Raw genomic sequence first — 21091 nt, 5'->3', positions numbered from 1 at the left:
AACTTAAAATAAAAAAAATAAAATTATATAATAACGAAGAACGAGTGGATTTTAAAGATGACAATTTTGTATGCTTTAGAAAACTAATCTTAAACAGGTGAGATGTTCTCCACTCCATTCTTCCAAATAAAAAGAAAGCAAAACAAAGAAATCAAAACCCCAACCAACTTAGCAAAGACCACAGCACATCCAATCACATGCTGCTTTACAGCATCTCATGAACGAACCGTGATTTTCACAGCAAGTGGTTACTGAAAAACACTGGGCTGCTGCCAAAGAGGCCAGTAACTCATATACTCCTCTCTATGGGCAGATGTTTAACATCCCCCAAAAGAAATCAAAGCTGATTACACTGGTGATGTACACACGGGGGGCTATGTGATATAGAGAAGAGAATACAAGCTTGGATTCAAGCAATGTCACTGGGAAAAGTTGCACGTTGTAGAATATGGGATAAATAACCTTTGCTTAGAATTTGGTAACTAACCATACAGTTAGAACAAATTTTAATTGTATCAGGGATAACTAACAGCAACATGCCGCAGTAGACAAAGCCAATCCATTAAAAAAAAAAAAAAAAAAAAAAACCTCACCTGTATTTGACTTTTTTCTTTTTTTGAAATGGGGACATTGGTGATGTTAAACTCGAGCATAAAATTAAGCTAATTCTGTGCCAATAACCACAAAAGGCAAAACTGTATCCCTCCCAACCTCCCTCCAACCCACCCCATAAAGTTACAACCCTCAAAACATCACGGGTCAAAGCACTAAACTTATTCAAAAAGCAGCAGAAGGGCTAAAGTGTCTCAAGCAAGCCCGTGTCAATCCTTGGAGATGGGAAGAAGAAAAAAAAAAAAAAAAAAAAAAAGAAAAAAAAAACCCTCACTCAAAAGGGTATTAGTGTTTGGGGGAGGTGTGATAAATATTCCGCTGCAAAAGAAAATGAAGTCATTTGGTTATCAGCACCCATGAAATACCCAAATCCCCAGCCCATGTTAAATACCCTTGTCCCTACCACAATACTTCCTCAAAAAAAAAAATGATATAATAATAATAAATAAATAATAAATCTCCCCTTCAGTCTATACACCTCTGCCCTAACCGAGGAAGTGCTCCCAGAACATGTGCAGCCCGTATTATTATTGCCCAACCCTTGAACTAAAGTTCAAACTTAAGTGCAGCACACACTGCAAAGGTTTAGATTCTTCTGTTAAGTCTTGTGCAGCATCAAGAACATGGTCTAGTAACAAAAAACAAAACAAAAAAACCCCTCCTGACTCACGATGCACTGCGTGTCTCTGCCGCTACATTGTCAGTCCATCGTTTAGAAGTCTTGGCATCCAGTTGTTTTTTTTTTTTTTTGTCCATTTTTCCTTTTTCCCCAATGTGAACATCCAAGCCTTTCAATCCTCCCACCCCAGTCTGTCTGAAGTCATGTCCTAGTGGCAGAGAAACACAGCCCCATGTAACAGCTACACATCTCGCTTATAAATTCAACATTTTTGCATGTTGCCAATTTGAGCTGCACTGCAGCGAGTAGCTCTATTACATGATGAAAATATTAAATTACCTCTATGTTTAGAGTCACTCAGGCTAGGGGACCCTGCTGAGTGCCTCATAGGTCAGTGTCACAAGCAAAAGGCTGGAAAGCAAATAAGCCTCTTTTTTTTTTCACAACCCTTAAACGAGGCCTTTTGAGCAACCCATGTCAGGAACTTTTGTCAACACTGGGGAACGGGTCAGAGTTAGAGTGAACAAGTGCAAATCCAAAACAACTGCAGCACCTGCTGAAACGCTCAGAAGCTAACACTCAAAACCTCTGAACAAAGTATTCTTGGATTTAAAAAAGCCCAATTTTTTGTTACAACAGAAGGATGGTGCACTACCTGGAAAGGCTTAAACTCTGCTAAACTTATTTCCCACTGGGGAGAAGAGGGCATAACCAAAATAGTGCCACCCAGTGCTGACAGAATCCTGATTTTAAAAGATCTTTCCAACATTCTTCTCAAATGGTCATCAAGCCTTTTTAGCTTGTTTTAAAACAATCCATTAAAAATAACAACAATAAATGAAGTATTTACAAAATGTTTACAATGTGCCAGATCTGTATAAATGGCACATTTAGGACAGAATGCCTACCGCACTGAAATCAAGAGGAAAGGGAAAAAAAAAAAAAAAAAAAAAAAAAAAAAAAGAAAAAAGAAAAAAAAAAAGTCCACATTCGTCTTGAAGTGGGAGTCCTCATGGCCAAGGAGAAAGGCTGGTCTGAGTCTGGTCAAGTCTCTTAGAGTTGACCCACTGAAGACAGAGGGGGAAAGAGTTATGGGTCTCTAGAGGCATGGCATGTTCCATGAGTGGATGAAGGAAAAAACCCATTGGGAGCCTTGTGGGGCTTTTGAAAGCTTGCCACAGGAACATTAGCCCCTATTATTGTCGTTATGCCCACTGATATCATCTCAGTTCTCCAGGGGGCTTCCCTTCACAAGTACACCAGAGACTGCACAAATCACACATGCTTCCCCATCCTCGCTCCTGCTGTGAAATCCTGTTCTTCATCGCCCCGAAAATCTAGAAGTGGCAAATGCAAAATTATTCTTCTGATGTCAAACAGGAGGGGGCAGACAAGCAATACCAAAAGCCAGAGAAAAAAAAAAAAAAAAAAAAACAAGACCACGTCTTCAAATGAAGAGTTATGAGTGGAGAAGAAAAATCATCAGGTTATTACTTTTTGAACAAGTTAGGCTGCTTGTTAAGGCACTTGTTTCAAATGACTAGAAACATGAAGATGAGCAGAGGAACAGAGAGAGTGGGTTGAGAATGTGCTTTCAGGCAATGAGTAGTCATTTTTTCTTGGGTGATAAATCCTCATGTCCCCTCTTTCCCTCCTCAAGTGATTTGAAGTCTTCAGGATGAAAATATTGGTGCAGCAGTCCTTTAGTAGGCCATGAGTCCTTCCCGATTATTGGGCCATCACAACATCACATTCCTTTGTAGTGGCACCAAACAAGAAAAATAAGAAAAAAAAAAAGTGTGGGAAAAGACAGACGGAAGATAAATAGTTTAAACACGAAACAAAAAAAATCTATTCCCTAGACACAGTAGGGAAGGAAAAAAAAGGTGGGGACAGGGGACAAAGGATTGGTGATCTGGATGGGGTAGAAAAGAAAAACCATGTTAAAATCAAACAAACATTTACATTGTAAAGCTCTAGAGTGACTGAACATTGAACTCACCTCTTCTGCTCACAGTTTAACCTCCTCTCCACTCTCACTGTGGTACTCGGCCACATACAGACTCTTATCAATACTGCCGGGAATGGGCTTGATTTCTGTACCCAGCTGTTCTTCAATACCTTTCAGGTTAAAGCGGTCATCATAAGTGATCAAGTTAATGGCGAGACCTAAGTGTCCAAATCGGCCTGTGGGGAGAGAAGGGTAATGTCATTTAACACAGCTACCCTTTCAAAGCCCTGACTGCCAAACAGTGACACTACCAAATGCCAGCATACTTGCTCGGACAGGAATCAAACGAAACCCACTCACCAGATCTGCCAATGCGCAGGTACGTTCTCCCCAAGTTTGGGGAAATCAAAGTGATCACCACATTTCACAGCTTGTATATCAATTCCTTTTTTTTGTAAAGATATCTAAACATTAAAGGCGTGCCATTATAGCAGTTGATCAATTAATACAGCAGGCAATGAATCCAAACGGTGACTTAGCCTAAACCTACTCACCAGTGATCTGCCATAATAAAAAAAAAAAAAAAAAAAAACAGGTACATCTGCGACAGCAGTACCAATTAATGGCGAGACCCAAGTGTCCAAATCGGCCTGTGGGGAGAGAAGGGTAATGTCATTTAACACAGCTACCCTTTCAAAAGCCTGACTGCCAAACAGTGACACTACCAATGCAGCATTACTTGATCTCGGAGCAGGAATCAAACGAAACCCTACTCACCCGATCTGCCAATGCGATGAAGGTACGTCTCCCCAAGTTTGGGGAAATCAAAGTTGATCACCACATTCACAGCTTGTATATCAATTCCTCTTGTAAAGAGATCTAAACAGAGAAAAGAGAAAGCAAGTTTTAGTTTAATTAGGGATGTAACAATTAACTCAAGATACAATTCACGATTCGGTTCGCACACGATTTTAACAAAATAAGATTTAAGAAATCCTAAATGAAAAGGGGTACTTTATTATTTCTCAGAAAAAAGGCTGCACATTTATTTGTGAACGTGTAGCATCAAATAAAACTAAATTAAAGCTTTAAAACAAATTCCAAATCAACTAAATACAAACACAAAAGAAAAGGGTCTCACTTTATATTAAGTGGCCTTAACTACTATGTACTTACATCAAAAAACAAGTACAATCTAAAACAAGTGCATTGAACCAAATTATTAATTTAAAAGTACATAGTCTCAATCCAAACAAAGATGCTGCATACATACAGCATGAGATTGTATAATTTCAAAATTTGAAGCAAAAACAGAATGGTCTGACTTTAGCTTTGTGAAAGTATACTACATAAAACATCTGAACGAAACAAAACCGGCAGATGAGCTGAACAAAAATGCAAATTCACTCTGAAAGCAAGTGGCGCTTAGGAAAAAGCAGCAGTAAAGCATTTCCTTGGTTACCACTGCACTTATGATGCAATATTTCTATAAATATACATTATACAAAGGCAAGATGAAAAGAAAATACCATCAACACTTTTCTGAAGACAGTCAGTTCCCCTCAGAGATACATTCATATAAAGCCCCTTCTGTATTACAATTTGTTTAACATCAACCGACTTGAATAGTCACATTTGTATCGATTTTCAACTGGCTCAGGGTGTCATTACATCCCCAGGTTTAATAGCAACTTTGATTTATCATGTCTATCATAGATAAGTAAACTGAGGGTGTCTACAGATATGAACAAGTTAAATTTAAGACTTAAGACCTTTAATACCACCTCATGTGAAATTTAAGACCAAACCTGTGGCAGAAACACACATTACATAAGTAATATTTAATTTTTATTGTAAAAAGCAAACATATCATCGCTTTCAAAAGTGCTGTTTAATACAATATACAGTGAACTTTTCATATCAGCAGATAATATACTCACAAAAGCACCGCATCAGAGATTTTTGATTGTGTAAATGATTTATTCTGAAGCAATATTTTCAGTGTTCTATCAGCTTTTACACTTAAATAGCGTGTTTTAATATTTACCAAAGGATGTACATAATGCAGTACATAATGATATAAGATTAATGTTTTAAATAAAATTGAATATAGAAATAAGAAAATATTGCATGAAAATGCATACTTTTAAACATGAGACTAAACCGCCAGTGGCGGTAAATCACTTATTCCGATTCCTTCAAAACGCTGAACCATTCAGTAACAAAACCTGTGTGCAACACCGTACTACACGGGCATTAGTAATCAAACACAGAGCATCGTAACAGACCAAATTAAATGCAAATCACCTACTCCAGTCGTTCCCAAACTTGGAGGTGCGGCAAAGCTGAGGGATCGTGTACGGTCAGCAGATTATTTTGCAAAAGAAACCTCTGCAGGGTGATAAAGACTACACTGCGTTATTTTCCGGCTTATGTGGCCACTTGCCTGATAAGGAAATAATTGAACGCTTAATATTAATTTGACATTTTAACTCTCAACATGACGCGTAGTACCCGCTTGAGCACTCCGTTATCAGTTATAGCAGTTGTGGTTGGATCAATAACAGACCACTGGACGGCACGATTAAAGAATCAGTTGTATTGCAGGAAGCCATGTAGAAATAAATGAACGATGCATGGTTCTGCTCTGAGCATGTAAGCTACAAGTTTGTGAAAATACTGCCACTGCCAGGTAAAGGTAAAGCAGTTTATGAATATGCTTAATCATAAAATACACCAGACACGAGTGGCCCGATGTGACAAAAGCAAATAGAACCCTGATGTTCTCTGCTGTGGATGCGGTGTGACAACACGACAAATCCATGACAGTAAACTGATGTCCCGTTATATTTCTGAAGAACTCCAGCACTCTGACACAAAGGACAAATTTCAAATATTCATAAGAGAATCTTGAAAATAGATTCCTCAAAAATATTAAGCAGCACAAATGTTTACAACATTGATCATCAGAAATGGTTACTGAACAACAAGTCAGAATATTAGAATGATTCCTGAAGGATCATGTGACACTGAAGACTGAAGTAATGCTGAAAATTCAGCTTTGATCACAGGAATACAGTAACCTATGTTAAAACATTCAAAAAGATAATTTAAACTGACAATATTTCACAAGATTACATTGTTTACTGTATTTTTAATAAATAAATGTACCCTTGGTGAGCGTAAGAGAAACACATGAAAGTCTCTCACAGACACAGGCAGTGCGAGCCTCAACAGCGCGACATTAATACACTGTCCATTAACAATCACTGTTTAGGCTGAATATAATAAAATCAGAAAAATTATTCATTAGAATCATTCATCCATCACTAGTTATTTTTTGTGACTTATGTTTTAATTAGGGATGTGCGGGTCTAGTCGACTAAACAGTACAGCTCCTAATAGTCAACACTGAAAACAATAGTCGATTACACGACAGAAAAAAAACTGATTATTAAAATTACCATCATTTTATGTTACTATCAATAAAAAAAATACATTAACTACAAAATTACCTCAAACCACGCATGAACTATCTTAAAAAAAGTAATAGTTATCTATAGGTCAGTCAGGGACGTAAACTACATTTTTACCTCATACCACGCATGAGTTTTCTTTGTGTCAGTTGTGGCGAGCTCAAGAGTGACCACGCGAAAGACGGGCAAGGTGTGGGATTATTTTGAATTAGAAGGAAACTGATAAGTTTTGTTAACTGTGTAATGTCAAATTGGCTTACAATAACTCTACTGGAGCGATACGTAATCATATTTATTACAGGCACATAGCCGTCTAGCTTAGAGACTAGCCAAAGTCAAATGTCATTCACTACAGCCCGCCACCACTGCGATCCCGTCCGCGCCGTCTATTCATCGAAGACCCACTTCGGTGGTGCTGTGTGATGTCCAGGCGCTTTCTGAAATTCTGTCGGCTTGCTTTTCGTTATCTCTACGTTGTTTTAAGTGCAGGAATATGTTTCCATCACCCTGTTTTAATGCGCATTTTGAAGTATCGAATGAGAAACGAGTGATAAATATTGAATAAAAATCCCTTAATTCGCAAAAAAGTTTAAGCTCGCTTGAGGTGGTTTTTGACTTGTGCGAAAAAGGATTAATGCAAATAATGGGAAATGGAAATGCATTTTGCGAATAAATCCCTCTAAGCGCATATAAAAAAAAATATTTGACTTTGCGCTATGAGGTGGGATAACTTGACTAGCAGCGGACTGCATGATCTTGTTCCACAGAATCTGAAATGTTGTTATGGTCGTTCTGAAATGCCTGAGCCAAGTCTTTCATCTAAATATTTCTGGATAATGTCTTACACGACTGCGTTCCCAAACAGCAGCATGCATCCGCCTCCGAAAGCAATGACATTTGTGTTTCGTAAACTCGCTCTGAGGCGCAAGTATTTTATCATATGAAAATTATTATATTCAGTTCTCCTAGTTTTCTTACTGATATTTAGTGCCAGTTTAACAGGAAGTGACGATTTTGTTCTCTTTGATGTGTTGAATGGAAACAGTGCTTGTTCACAAACGTTTTGTGATATTCCAATTTTGCGCATAAGTTAAATTCGCAACTTTGGATGAAAACCCTAATCACCTCAGGTGCTGTCTTTTTGGTCGTTTTGTTTTTAGATGATATAGCCTACATGAAGTATGTTTTTAGAAGCCGTTTTAATGCTATTCCTTAATAAAATTCCCTAATGTTTTTGTCTTGTGTTTTAATGTTGGCTAACATTATATGAAGATGAAGAATTCTGTTAGGCTATTGATTGATTTTTCATTGTTCTGCATTTCCCAAGCTGGTTTAAATAAGCATTGGCTGACGTTGAGTGTGTTCTCTTCTATTTTTTCCTCTTTTTTTTCCTTTTTAACGACCGCCTTAAATTAAATAAATGATAACGTGAGGCAAGAAAGAGTACGTCATAATTGTGACCTATTTTTAGCGGAATTCATTGAGGGATTTGTCAGTGTGATTCATAGACTAAGTATTTCAAACACAGGCTATTATATACATGCACGCACAACGTTTTTTTTTTTTTCTTACCATCTTTTGGGGGTTTCTTGCTTTTAGACTAGTCGACTAGTTGGATACAAAACTTCAGTTTAAACGACAGTCAAATTAGTTGTCGCGCAAATCCCTAGTTTTAATCAGGCTATTTGTTCTGTTGGGCAAGTAAAATTCCCAAGCCATTTTCAGTAAACTTGCATTAACCCATTTAAAGTAGCTAGGAGGCTGGTCAGCTAGCTAGTTCGACCTGTATTCCAACAGATTTCAAACCCTCACTGTGTCTGTCATACAGAATAACAACTAAACCTAAAATTACAAAAGAAATTTAAGAAAGATTTAAAGACCCGCGGCCACCTTGAAACATCCAGATTTTCAACTCTACTTACCAGTGCAGACGAGATTTCGACATAAGCCATTTCTGAAATCGTGAAACACACGGTTTCTGTGTTCCTAAAGGAAAATTAAAACTTGCATTAGCATAACATTAACCAAGACACAGAATTCAGAATGTCAACAGTTTGGCTGGTTTATAAAACCAAACTAATTAAAATAATAAATACTGTACATCCTCCACAATTCATTACATAAACACTTGCTCCATTTCAAAATTCTGCCAACAGCAGTGCAGTAACACCACACGCCCTCTCTATTCCCACCTGTCTCATCTTGGCGTGAATGTAGAAACACGAGTATCCAAGCTGAGAGATCTTCTTTGCCAGGAGCTCCACTCGCTGTGATGAATTGCAGAAGATTATAGACTGATTGATCTGGAGCTGAAAAACAAAAACAAACATTGAATAGGATGTCTGCAACAATCAGGAGGACAGCAATGCTAATTTTCAAATCTTCGTTAGATAAAATGTGGGATGCACGAGGATCATAAGGTTTTTACCCTGGAGAACAGAGTATTAAGGCAATGGACTTTCTGCCTTTCGGTTACATAGGCGTAATACTGAGTAACCCCCTTCAGGGTCAGCTCATCCATCAGGTTTATCTCATAGGGCTTCTGCAGATGGGTGTTCTGTTCACAAAAATATAGCATAAATGAATACTTTCTGAACCACAACGATAGCCTTTGGAGATAATTGCATACAATGATTATATTATTAGGCTTTAAAATGCAGCAAACATTTAAGTACAGATCAGTGTTTTCTACATTGTTAGGCAGCAAAGGCAAAATGCCATTATATTGCATACGCTGCATGCTCGCGTGAATAAACAGTAAGGCCACAAGGGCAGCGCATTTAATCATATTTGATCAAATCTGATTTTGGCTTTCTAACTATTGTGAAGAAAACCACAACACTGCTTTTGTTTCATCTTGTTACAAACTCGGCGATTTCCCCATCCCTTGACAGATCATGACTCATGAATCATAACCTTCACATGTTAACCGTTACCATAAGTTGGTAACTAGTTAGTGGCGTGCTCACAGTGGTTTTAAATTTAAAAATGCATACTTTAATAAAAACTAAAATCCATAAAAAACACTTTTATATAGATCTTTGTTTAGAAATCAGTGGGCTTACCATGAACTTCTGCACACTCAGTGGGAAGGTGGCAGAATACAGCAAAATTTGCCTTTGTTTGGGCAAATAGCTCAGAATCTCCTCCATCATCTGTACAAAGTCCTGTGACAGGAGCTTATCTGCCTACTCGGTTACATGGGCAGAACATACAAGAGATATGAGTATTACTCTATGGCAGTTAACTCAGTAATTAGCCTAAGAACAAGATAAAGCTCTCATTCTCATACCTCATCCAACACGATCATCTGTACTTGATTGACTTTGGCCACTCCCTTTTTGATGAGGTCTAAAATTCTTCCTGGAGTGGCAATGACAACATGCACTACAAAGGGAAAAGGTTAAATCCAGTGAGATCCAGTGTTTACGGAAGGGTATATGTAAAATAGTTCAAAAAACATTTCCCACCAGATTATGAACACTTGCCTGTTTCATCAAGTCTCATGATGTCATCACGGAGGTTGGTTCCACCTGTTGTTGCCATGACCTTGACCCCGCCCATGTGTTTGCTGACCTGAATACATATCTGGCTCACCTGTAGAGCCAGTTCTCTAGTGGGCACGATACCCAACGCTGCAGAAAGCATTTAAAGCTTGAAGTCACTTAAAAGCAATAGAGAAATCATGTATAAAGCCTATAATCATGCAACCTAACAACTTCTTGTAAATGTGCCAAAATCAAGTTGGCCACTGACCTTGTATGCTGTCTTTCTTCAGGTCAATGCGTTCAAGTAAGGGAATGAGGTAGGCGCCACTTTTTCCTGTGCCGTTCTTGGCTCTGGCAAGAATGTCCCTCCCAGACAACGCAATGGGAATGCTCTCCAACCACACGTGTCAGATTAAACTCAAGCTTCTCTCCTTACAGAGGATGCAAACTGCATGGTCACTGACAGACAAAAAGTTTAAAAACCTAAATACTCTGAAGCCAATTTCTGTAAGAGACATCATTTAGTTAAAGTGAAAGTTTAAACAAATATATAAATTCATAGACATCGGCTGCTATTAAGGAAACTATTTAAATATGAAATCTGCTTGTTTTGCACATCTGTGTGAATGACTGGCATGGTTTCATCTACTACACATGCTCAAGCATGCGTAACACTCGCCCTGTTCTCAGCACCTGTTGAGGACTTGAACTTCCTCTCCAGGGCTGCTGAGAATTCACTTCACAAGCATTTCAACTGAACAAAAACTATTGTTAGATAGACACAAACTACATGCCAACCCGCCAAAATTTTAGATTGAAATTTGTCCTGGGTCTCTGAAATGGACAGTTTTTAAATGGACTTTTTTTTAGTATCGGTTCAGGCACCGGTTTAAAAGTATAAATTTGGCACCGATATCATAAACCCAACCCCATGCATAATAGTGTACTTAATAATAATAAAGTTGTTTTCATTTTAACAGTAAACCTTGTTTGCCAAAAAAAAAAAAAAAAAAAAAAAAAAAAAGGAACTGTTGACTATTTTACAGTTCAACAGAATTTTCATGGTTTACACATTTATTTGATTACCAGCACTTTTAATAAATTTGTATTTGCATCAGATACAGAAAACGAAAAAATTTGGGAAAAATTTAGATTTCACAGGGGTCTTAAATGTACATTTCTGTTAAAAACTTCTAATAAATTGCTGTTAAATTATGTAAGTTTCATAATTTCAATTTAGACACACGTATTGATTACTAAAATTGAAGTTACCCATTAATGAAATCCTGAAAAACTAAATTTAGGAACACAATAAAAGTGGTTTCATAGGGCCCTACACATGGTATTTGTGCTTGTGATTGGCTCTAAAAAAATTTGACTGATTTCTATAGGTATATCAGATCTCTTTAGCCAAGAGTGATTCATATCTGAAATATTTGCCATCCAATGTCCATTTTTCTGCTGCCTTTTACCTGTATGGGTGACGGTTTCTCCCAGCCCATTTCAAAGATGCCCATAAGCAGCTCCCGTTTCAGGCAATAATCCTCAAACTCGTTTCCCTTGGTTGCCGTCACATCCTGTAAATTTCACGACCACATGCAGGACATCAGAGAAGGATTCCGGTTCAGAGGATACTTTAAGAGACATACAAATACATGTGTTAGAGATGGACTTACTGAAGTTCTCATCCGCAAATCCTTCGGAGGAAGCTTTAGATTCTTCTTCCAGTCATCCCCAGGCCTGTAAAGGTTTAAAAATGACATCAAATCCCAATCATCACCATCACCAATTTGCACTTCCCTAAAGGACTTACTTGATGATAGTGTTGGCTGTGGGTGCAGGCTGGGAGTTGCCGTTGTTGACTGTGCTGGAGGGTTTGACCTGGGCTGGCTGCGTTGTTTGGGACCCCCCTCCACCTCCTCCAGGACCACCTGCTGGCTTCACAGAGCCTCGCATTTGGCCATTTTGATTTGATAGTCCCAGAATCACTGGATTTTCCATTCTGGCTGTACTCATGACTTAAATATTCTCTCTTCCAAATAGTGAGTGAAAAAAAACAACAGTGGAGATAATAATAATAATACTTTATCTTAATGGGCTTGCAAAACAATTTGCAAGTTGTCCTTCCCACAACTTTCAGTATCCAAAGTGCAAAAAAAAAAAAAAAAGAAATTAAAAAGAATAAGAAAAAACTGAGACGGTTAAAGCGATATTTTATAACCAGTTCCTTGTTCCTCAATATGCAAGTCTCTTGTGGAACATCTCAATGTCAATGTCACTAAAGCAACAGGTCACAGAAATAATAAGCAGAAGATTAGCTTCAGTTATCCCTCCATGAATGAGTGAATCCCTCCTCTGCAAAAGTTTTACAGACCAGGAGCCAGGAAGCCAGTGGTCTTTTCAATTATTCTGTTCATTCCTTTCTCTCCAATTATTCAACATCAATGATTTCAAAGGTTTCCCACCTGTGTGAGAGAAAGACCATCATAAAGCACAAAATATGAAATGTCAAACAAAACCACCAGTCAATTTTAGATAGCGAATTAGATACCAGTTATAGAATTGAATCAATTCGAATTGATACCAGTTTTGTAGCGCAGGGTTTTCACAACTTTTACTGAGCCAGGGACTCTGCATCCAGACTCTCAAAGAATCCAGGGACCGCCAATATTAATATAGTTGGTAACAGTTTCCATTTCATAACATTAGTTAACAACTCTAGTTAAGATTAACAATGAAAAAAAAAAAAAAACACTTCTAAAAGCATTTAGTAATTTGTTAATTTCAGCATTTCCTAATACATTATCACGTCTGTTAGTTTTAATTAAACTAAGCTAACTTGATCTTAATGAATAGTTGTATTTTATTAACTAGCATTATAAACTAATAAATATTGTAACAAATGTATTGCTAATTGTTAAAAAGCACACTTGTTTTTATACAATATCTATTACTAGTATTACTACTATTTTTAAGTGATTTCTTTGACAATCCTGTTGGTAAATTTTGAAAGTGACAAGCGAGGTTTTGTTTTAAATGAGGTTTTACTAATTGCATAATCTCAAAATGGCAAAAGGTGTCCTGGTTATTATATCCATCACTAACACAGACCAACGCGAGTAGTGATTTATCACGTGTGGTATTAAAGCAGCACATTTTCACTAAATTGTAATGTTAGAGGAGCAAGAGAGTCTAGTCAGTCTAGGCATAGTCTGTAAAAATAAAATCTCTTGTAATCAGACTGAAAGACTCCATAAAAGGAAAAAACTTGCAAGGTTTGTACACATGAACTAGACCGCAAACCTTATATTTAAAGTCAAATCTGATCTCAGTAATGATGGCTGCAGCACCTGGCACAAAGTCAACACGACAGGCCTAATTTTAAAACAGCCTCGCTGATGCGCAACCATTTACAGATTTCATGTAGCTTACATTAACAGGACGACTTCTCTGATGTTGTGTTTGTAAAACAGGTGCAGTGACACTTTGGCCAAACAGCTGTGGAATCAGGATAAAATTAGAGACTATAGAAATTCACTTCAGTTCGCTTAACATAACCGAAAGTCCACAGTTCACGAAACTCACTTACCGAGCACAGCAAACCAATGTATCTCAGTGTAATCAATACAACTTTGTTGTTATGTGGTTAACACTGTTAAATTTTAACCGTCTTGATTCCTCACAACGTGAAACCCGCTGTCACGCAGCTAATGCTAATGTTTAGCTAACTTACGCAGCTGCCGCTGGCGGCTTCACATCAGTCAATTTCAACAGCGTTTAACAAATTAGGAAATACATCTATACTTATGCCATTTTAATATGTTGCCTTTGTTGTCAGTAGAATTGAATATTTGAACTGTGTGAGATAAAGAAGAAAACGTTAGAACTGTGCTCGAGCTCGTTAGCTGTTGCGTCCATACACAGGCCGCACGCGAATTAACAGTCACAGATTCATCATTAACAGTCAAAACTACTAAACACCGATTTTTATTAAACGATAATACACTGGATAGAAAAGATACAGGTCTTACTAAAGCAATTCCCCGAATGCTGTAACTGAGCCGAACATACAAAAGACACCACAGTCAAATATGTCAACACTCGGCTACAAAGAAGCCACAAAACCGATCTAAAATCTGACCACGTACAGCATTCATTTAACTGTCGGTGAACTTACCGAATTTGGGCTGAGAATCTCTTTCTGTGTGTCTGTGTTTGCGAATTTCAGGTGTAGAGTTGTGACATATATTTAGGGGTGTTAAGCGAGTGTGTAAGATGGCTTCCAGTCATCTTTAAACACTCCCATAATCAGTCACATGAGAGCCCCATCTGATCCACAAAAACACCAGCCGCATTTACAATTATTTAGTAAAACATTTTTACTGTTGCTTTCATATTTTTTATATATCTTGTTTTTAAAACAATCTATATTGCATATATGTATTGCAGTTTTATTTTTTGCGTCCTTTGTAGGCGTATGAGATCATCACAATTATACCTCTCCTTTAAAATAATGAAATATATTCATAATTACATGGCAGCGCAGTTTCATTCTTACCTGAGCTTGTTTTTTCTTGGCTCTTGGTGGAAACCTGACATGTGAGTCATTTAATTAGTCAACATGTCTGTGCCAGGCTAATTGGAGGTAATGTGATTTAAAGCTGACATTAAGTTGGATGCCTAAAAACATACATTTTATTGTTATTATTATTACTTATTTCATAAGTGTTGAAAAGGTTTGGTGTGCACAAAGTAGGAATCTGTTGATAGGGACACCTGTGGGGTTTAGAGATAGTTAATTCATTGCCTTAAAGAGCTGAATTACTCTTCCTTACCATGATGTTTATTCACACTGTGAACTGAATTTGGGTTTTAACTTCACAGGACAAGCTGTTGGAAAATGGATAGATGGATTTTATAGTCCCATTATAGTAGTAACAAGAGAGTACAAACAAGCAATGTGCGTGTTATCAATGTGATTTTTCCCCCCAGATAGTAAACTGGAGCCACTCCAACAAGCTTCAAACACTGTGTTCATGGTTGTAGCAATCATTTTCACAACTAGCAGCGCTTCTGTGCAAAACCTGTTGCCACGATGCAAGATTGTTGCAGGTGGTTACTTGAGGTTTGTGCTGAAGTGAACATCTAAGGTACATCTAGCGTCCATATGAGTAATAGTGAAAGTGATGCCTGCCTTAGCAAGACGCATTGGTGTGAGTTTATTAATATTATTGTTTAAACATCTGGATAATGATAAAGTAATTAAATAAATATGGGAATTATGTAGTGGCCAAAGTGCAATGATTTTTCCTTCATTATCTGCCCTTACTTTTTTAATTTCAAAAAGAAATAGAAATAAAACAATTGTAACAAATTTTAGTTTTGTAAAATAATTCATATCACAATTTCTGTTTGTTTACTTTATATATATATATATATATATATTTTTTTTTTTTTTATTTATTGTTATATTATATATTTTTTTTTTTTTTTTTTTTTTTTTTTTTTTATTTTCATATGCTATTTGTCCACAACATGTCTATGTATGCAGCATATTTGCCAGAACCAATGTGCCCAAGTTACTTATTGAATAAAGTGGAAATTTTAAATAGGTTTCTGTAACCAAGTGTGACTGCTGTGAAAACAGATAGGTGCTAAGGTTTGGTCAGCCAAGTGGTAAAAAGAAAACCACTGCAGCTTCCAACAGTAATGATCAACTCAATAAAGATCAAAATGTGAGAGTTTAGTACAAGTGTTCAAACTATGCCAATTAGTACTGTATAAATCTGAAATGCACGATAGCGGGGGATGTGTTTGTTCTGTAAAGGAAATGTGTGGGTTTCTTTAATTTTTTTTGAAAAAAAAAAAAAAAAAAAAAAATTCAAATAAGGTGAGTGCGAGTCCTTGAGGAGGTATATTTTAAACAGGCGTGTCTTGAAACTCTGAGCGTAAATCATGGGTTGGCTGTTCAGAGGGGTTTTATCACTTAAACACTGCTTTGTCTAAACCCAGAGTGAAGGACGCACACTTCTGAGACAACAATGGTCACTCACATCAAGACAAACCTGGAGCAAATAACAGAGAATTTAGTTTTTGATGTGAGTATTTCAGAAATTTCAATTTCAATATTTTTTTTTTTTTTCTTTATGGTTAGATTTTAAATTTATGGTTAGATGTTTCCTGTGGACTGGTAGTCATCGACGATTAAATCTGCATCCTTTAATAAACAAATTGAAAAACATACTATATGAAATTAATTGTATATTTTGAGAACAACAACAAAAATAATGCCCACATTAAATATCTTTAGATTGTTTCTTGTGATTAATTTTATTTGTCTTAATCACAGTTTGCTATATTATTTTTATTATTATTATTATTATTATTTGCATTATTAATAATTAATTTCATTTTAAATACTGAAAAAAAACAGGAAGTGATATTTCCTTTAAATCACTTCCTGTAAATGGTACAAGTGGCTATACATCTGTTTGCTGTATGCAACTTAATTGTTTCCATTTAAAAAAGTAATTAAAAAAAATTGCAAATGATAAAGCAAGGATGCAAATTATGAACAAAAAATAATAGTAATAATCAGATTGATTTATATTGGAGGGTATCTGATGTAAATATTGTGGTGTCTAGAAAATAAAAATCCTCTGTCGTTGATCTAGCTGATCTGTTCTATTTCTATTTATTTTTTCACTTTTATATGATCTATTTTCAGGTTTTTCCGGATGACCTTTTAAATGACTATGAAAATATAACAGAAGGACCTTCTGATGGAGTACAGTACATCTGCAACAATGAAAATAACCCACTGCAGCTGTTTCACTCTGTGTTTCAACCTCTTGTATATGGTGTGGTTTTTTTTCTGGGGCTAACTGGAAATGGCCTCCTCCTGACCATTCTGCTAAAACGGCGGAGGAACCTACGCATCACAGAGATCTATCTGCTACATCTGGCACTGGCTGACCTGCTCCTCCTCTTCACTTTACCATTTGCAGTTACTCAAGGGGTAGCTGGGTGGCCTTTTGGAAACTTCCTGTGCAAGCTATGGGGCCTTGTTAATCACCTAAATCTGGTGTGTGGGAGTCTGCTTTTGGCATGCATCAGCTTCGATCGCTACCTCGCCATTGTGCACGCCATCCCCAGTCTCCAGACCCGTCAACCTAAGACCGTTCACCTCACCTGTGCACTGCTCTGGCTCCTATGTCTATTTGTGACCATTCCCAATATGGTGTTCCTGTCTGTGGAGAAAGAGAAAAACTCTACCAGGTTATCTTGTTCTTACAACAACCATGGCATCTATGCAAACAACTGGAAGTTGACCAGCCGCTTCATCACACACCTGCTGTGCTTCTTTCTGCCTCTGGTGATCATGGGGTACTGCTACACTTCTGTAATCATCACTCTTTGCCAAAGCCAGAGAAGTCTGGAGAAACAGGGAGCAATTCGAGTGGCCCTACTGGTTACACTGGTTTTCTGCCTGTGCTGGCTGCCATATAACATCACCATTTTTATGCATACCTTGGTGATGTTGGGTGCTGAGCAGAGCTGCCATGCTCACACTACACTGGAACAGGCGATAATAGTGACAGAGAGCATTGGCTTTTCCCACTGTTGTCTGAATCCAATCTTGTATGCCTTCATTGGGGTCCGTTTTCGAAGAGACCTCCTGCAGTTGCTCGCAAAGATGAAGTGTCTGCGTGTATGCCTGTCAGGTCTGCGCATTAAAAATTTGAACAGGGTATCTGTCTCAGAGGCTGTTACTACCACAACAAGTAACCAGTATATCTAATAGCAGCTGAGCATTTTTGTATATATTTTTTTCTTTAAAGCACCAACTATTTGTGATTTGCAGCTTTACCCGCACACTGAGCCAATCACTGCACATGACTAAATGCACATAATGTGAGCGCTTGAAATAATAGAAATTTGGACAATCTGTTAGTTAAAGGTGGAATTTCATTAATAAACAAAACTAAGCACCATACCTAAAATGCTATAATGCTTTGCATTCTGTTTTCAATGGATTCTATTAAATACCAGATAACAAATGGTTCTGTAACAAATATTTGGAAATAAAAAGTGATATAATCCTATCAGCCTGATTTTTGTAAAAAATAGTTTAATTTGTTAAAGGGGTGGGTGACCGGTTTTATTTTCTAGGCTTGATTGTGTTTATGGTGTGCAGTCTAACATGTGTTAAAGCTTGGTTTAAAAATAAAAAACATTATTTGTCACACAATTTACCTTTATTCCACACAGCTCTGTCCCTTCTCCTATAAAAGCACTGATCATTTCCTGCTTTTATGAAGCCCCTCCCTCAGAAATACGAGATGGCTCTGACTGGTTAGCTAGTCCAGTGTGTTGTGATTGGCTAAACCGCCTCTAGTGCGTGTCTAAATGTCCCGCCCCTCACGGCAGCGGCATGTGCTCCGGTTGTATTGTAAACAATGGCGTCATCTATATTGCTTATAAATTTGAGCCTGATTGAGATGCAGAGGATATTAGTGAAGAGGGTAGCATGGAAACCTGTGCAAGCACGGCTCTTAATGGTATGCTTTTCATTTGTTGTTGTCTCATACTTTTAGATACGCTGTTATTTGTAAATGCTACTGCTTCAGTTAGCTTTTAATATACGGGTTTATCCTGATTAAAGCTTTAATACAGTACGGCAACCGCACGTAGGCTACGTCCATGCATAACGCTTCTCGTAGCTCTCCGGACGTCTCGTGACCCATTCTGTTTACACCACCATGCTGGCAGGCAGGGACAGCTGGGAGCCAATATGAAATGAATGGCGCCAGCATGAGTTTCAAGGCAACAGAGTTCACTGCGTAATTCAGAAGACATAGACCTGTACATAGCAAAACTTAATAGATTAAGGATAACAGATCCCTATAATACCCCAGTGGTGCTTTTAACGTATCAATAAAGGAACAAGTAGATTTCCTGACCTGCAGTAGCCTGATATCTACAACTACCTCATCAACTTTCCCTCCTAACATTACTCTGGAGACTCTTTAAAAGCCTACAAAACCCTGGAGGGGTACAAATGGATGCAATTTAATTTTTTTGATGAATATTCAAACTGCTATGTCTCCCCCGGAAGGGTAACGCCTGTTTCACACATACTTCGTTTGCAGTCCACTCCTGATCTGCGGCTGTTGAACACAAACACAACATTTATCCATTATTTTGATTTCAAATCCAAACGTAATTAGCCTATACTGAAAGGGCTTTTTCAGCATTGTGATCATCTTTTATTACAGAACAGTTACACAATCTTTCATATAGCCCCTTTCACACTGCGATTCCGGAAAATACACGGGTAATGTGTCCTGGCTATTGTTCTCCAGTCGCTAAATTTTGCCCCTTTTCACACTGCCAATGATTTCCCGGAATATGTGGGTGTGTTCACACACAACCTGTAAAGGTCCCGTAATGACGCGTGACATCAGGATGTGACGTGTAATGTACAAGTCGAAAACGCAAGGCACGTTAACTTTCACTAAAGCTGGCGAACGATCTCAGCTTCAGCGCGGATAGTGAGGAGCTACCTGATCTCTGCTTCGTTACAGTTTGCACATAGTTTTTCGTTGCAAACGCTGATCTGCCTTCAAAACACCTGGTAAAAGAGTCGCGCGATAACCTGCTTCATCACTACGACGCACCCTTTATGGCATTGGTTCATGCTTTTGTTCACACAGAGCTCATTCTGGGACTTAACCCGGCAATGTTACTAGAGCCCCTTTGACACTGCACGTTCGACACGGAAACATTGCCGGATCACCTTCTGTGTGAACGCAAACACGTCCCGGGATTGATTCCGGGATCGATCCCGGGTTGGGGACCTAGTAACATTGCCGGGATCAGTCCCGGAACGAGCTCTGTGTGAACAAAAGCCAGAACCAATGCCGTGTCGTAGTGATGACGCATGTTATTGTGCGACTCTTTTACCAGGTGTTTTGAAGGCAGATCAACATTCATGACAAAAAAATAGGTGCAAACTGTAATGAAGCAGAGATCAGGTAGTTCCTCACTACCCTCGCTGAAGCTGAGATCGTTCGCCAGCTTAAAGGAAAGTTAAGGTGTCTAGTGTTTTCGACTCGTGCATTACACGTCCGAGAGCTTCACATCCATTGAGAATGATGTCACGCGTCATTACGGGACCTTTACGGGTTGTGTGTGAACACACCCACATATTCCAGGAAATCACTGGCAGTGTGAAAGAGGCAAAATCTAGTGACCCAGGAACAATTGCCGGGACACATTACCCGTGTATTTTCCGGAATCGCAGTGTGAAAGGGGCTTAGGTCCCCAACCCGGGATCGATCCCGGGACGTGTTTGCGTTCACACAGAAGGTGATACGGTAGTTTTTGCAATTTTTGGACCAAAATGTATTTTCGGACCAACGTGCAGTGTGAAAGGGGCTTAAGCGAGCTGCCTGCTGCACAATCGACACAGGAATTGTCACTTGCACTATCGAGGCAGTGTTGTGTGAGGTTCACACATACTCGTCACTAAAGTTTATAAATTGCATTTTTTCTTTTTAATGCTTGCCAGTGTTTAAACCATTCAACACTCACGCGATTTGTAGACCATGCGCTCATGCAGCACACACAAATAATGCCAGGTTCACATTACTCCATTTGCAGTGCGTTTTTTTTCCACACTCATGTTAATGGATTAAAGTGTTCATACTGCACACACGGTTGCGGTCTGGCGGTGCATCTGCAGCAATGCAGAGATAGTTTCTGCATCAAATCTGTTTTTTGCTGTGCTGCACGCGCTGACTTAAAGGTTGATTTATACTCGACACGTCTGCAAGTTCGCTTGGGTGTGTGCGCTAAATATGACCTCATCGCGGCGTTGCCGGAAGTTCGCTTTGAGTGCGCACTAACTCATTTCACGTGGCAGTGTGCACGCCATTTTTGT

The 21091-nt window shown here is 38.2% G+C and overlaps 2 protein-coding genes across 4 annotated transcripts; one reads left to right on the top strand and one right to left on the bottom strand.

Moving 5' to 3' along the window:
- Positions 1 to 2: 2 nt before the first annotated feature.
- On the bottom strand, positions 3 to 14479 carry LOC109110361 (DEAD (Asp-Glu-Ala-Asp) box helicase 6). Of its 2 annotated transcripts, XR_006162445.1 has the most exons (15): positions 14324 to 14479; positions 11960 to 12611; positions 11823 to 11886; positions 11618 to 11723; positions 10415 to 10543; positions 10147 to 10293; positions 9951 to 10045; positions 9724 to 9846; positions 9087 to 9215; positions 8851 to 8967; positions 8581 to 8644; positions 3960 to 4061; positions 3234 to 3418; positions 2726 to 3146; positions 4 to 2568 (listed from the first exon to the last, which is right to left on the bottom strand). XR_006162445.1 is itself a non-coding variant. In XM_042774914.1 (14 exons), the coding sequence occupies exons 2-13, from the start codon at positions 12160 to 12162 to the stop codon at positions 3243 to 3245; spliced, it is 1455 nt and encodes a 484-aa protein (XP_042630848.1). In that variant the 5' UTR covers positions 12163 to 12611; positions 14324 to 14479; the 3' UTR covers positions 3 to 3146; positions 3234 to 3242. The 2 variants fall into 2 exon arrangements, 1 of the variants encoding a protein (XP_042630848.1); XM_042774914.1 differs by having other exon boundaries at positions 3 to 3146.
- A 168-nt stretch (positions 14480 to 14647) lies between these two features.
- Positions 14648 to 18251, top strand: LOC109110362 (C-X-C chemokine receptor type 5-like). Of its 2 annotated transcripts, none has more exons than XM_042774915.1 (3): positions 14648 to 14791; positions 16159 to 16244; positions 16874 to 18251. In XM_042774915.1, exons 2-3 carry the CDS (start codon positions 16188 to 16190, stop codon positions 17945 to 17947), a joined length of 1131 nt encoding a protein of 376 aa, XP_042630849.1. In that variant the 5' UTR covers positions 14648 to 14791; positions 16159 to 16187; the 3' UTR covers positions 17948 to 18251. The 2 variants fall into 2 exon arrangements, with proteins under 2 accessions (XP_042630849.1, XP_042630850.1); XM_042774916.1 differs by having other exon boundaries at positions 14671 to 14745.
- Positions 18252 to 21091: the final 2840 nt, after the last annotated feature.

This window comes from Cyprinus carpio, chromosome A18 (assembly GCF_018340385.1).
Source record: "Cyprinus carpio isolate SPL01 chromosome A18, ASM1834038v1, whole genome shotgun sequence".
NCBI lineage: Eukaryota > Metazoa > Chordata > Actinopteri > Cypriniformes > Cyprinidae > Cyprinus > Cyprinus carpio.
This window is presented reverse-complemented; position numbering and strand designations above follow the sequence as displayed.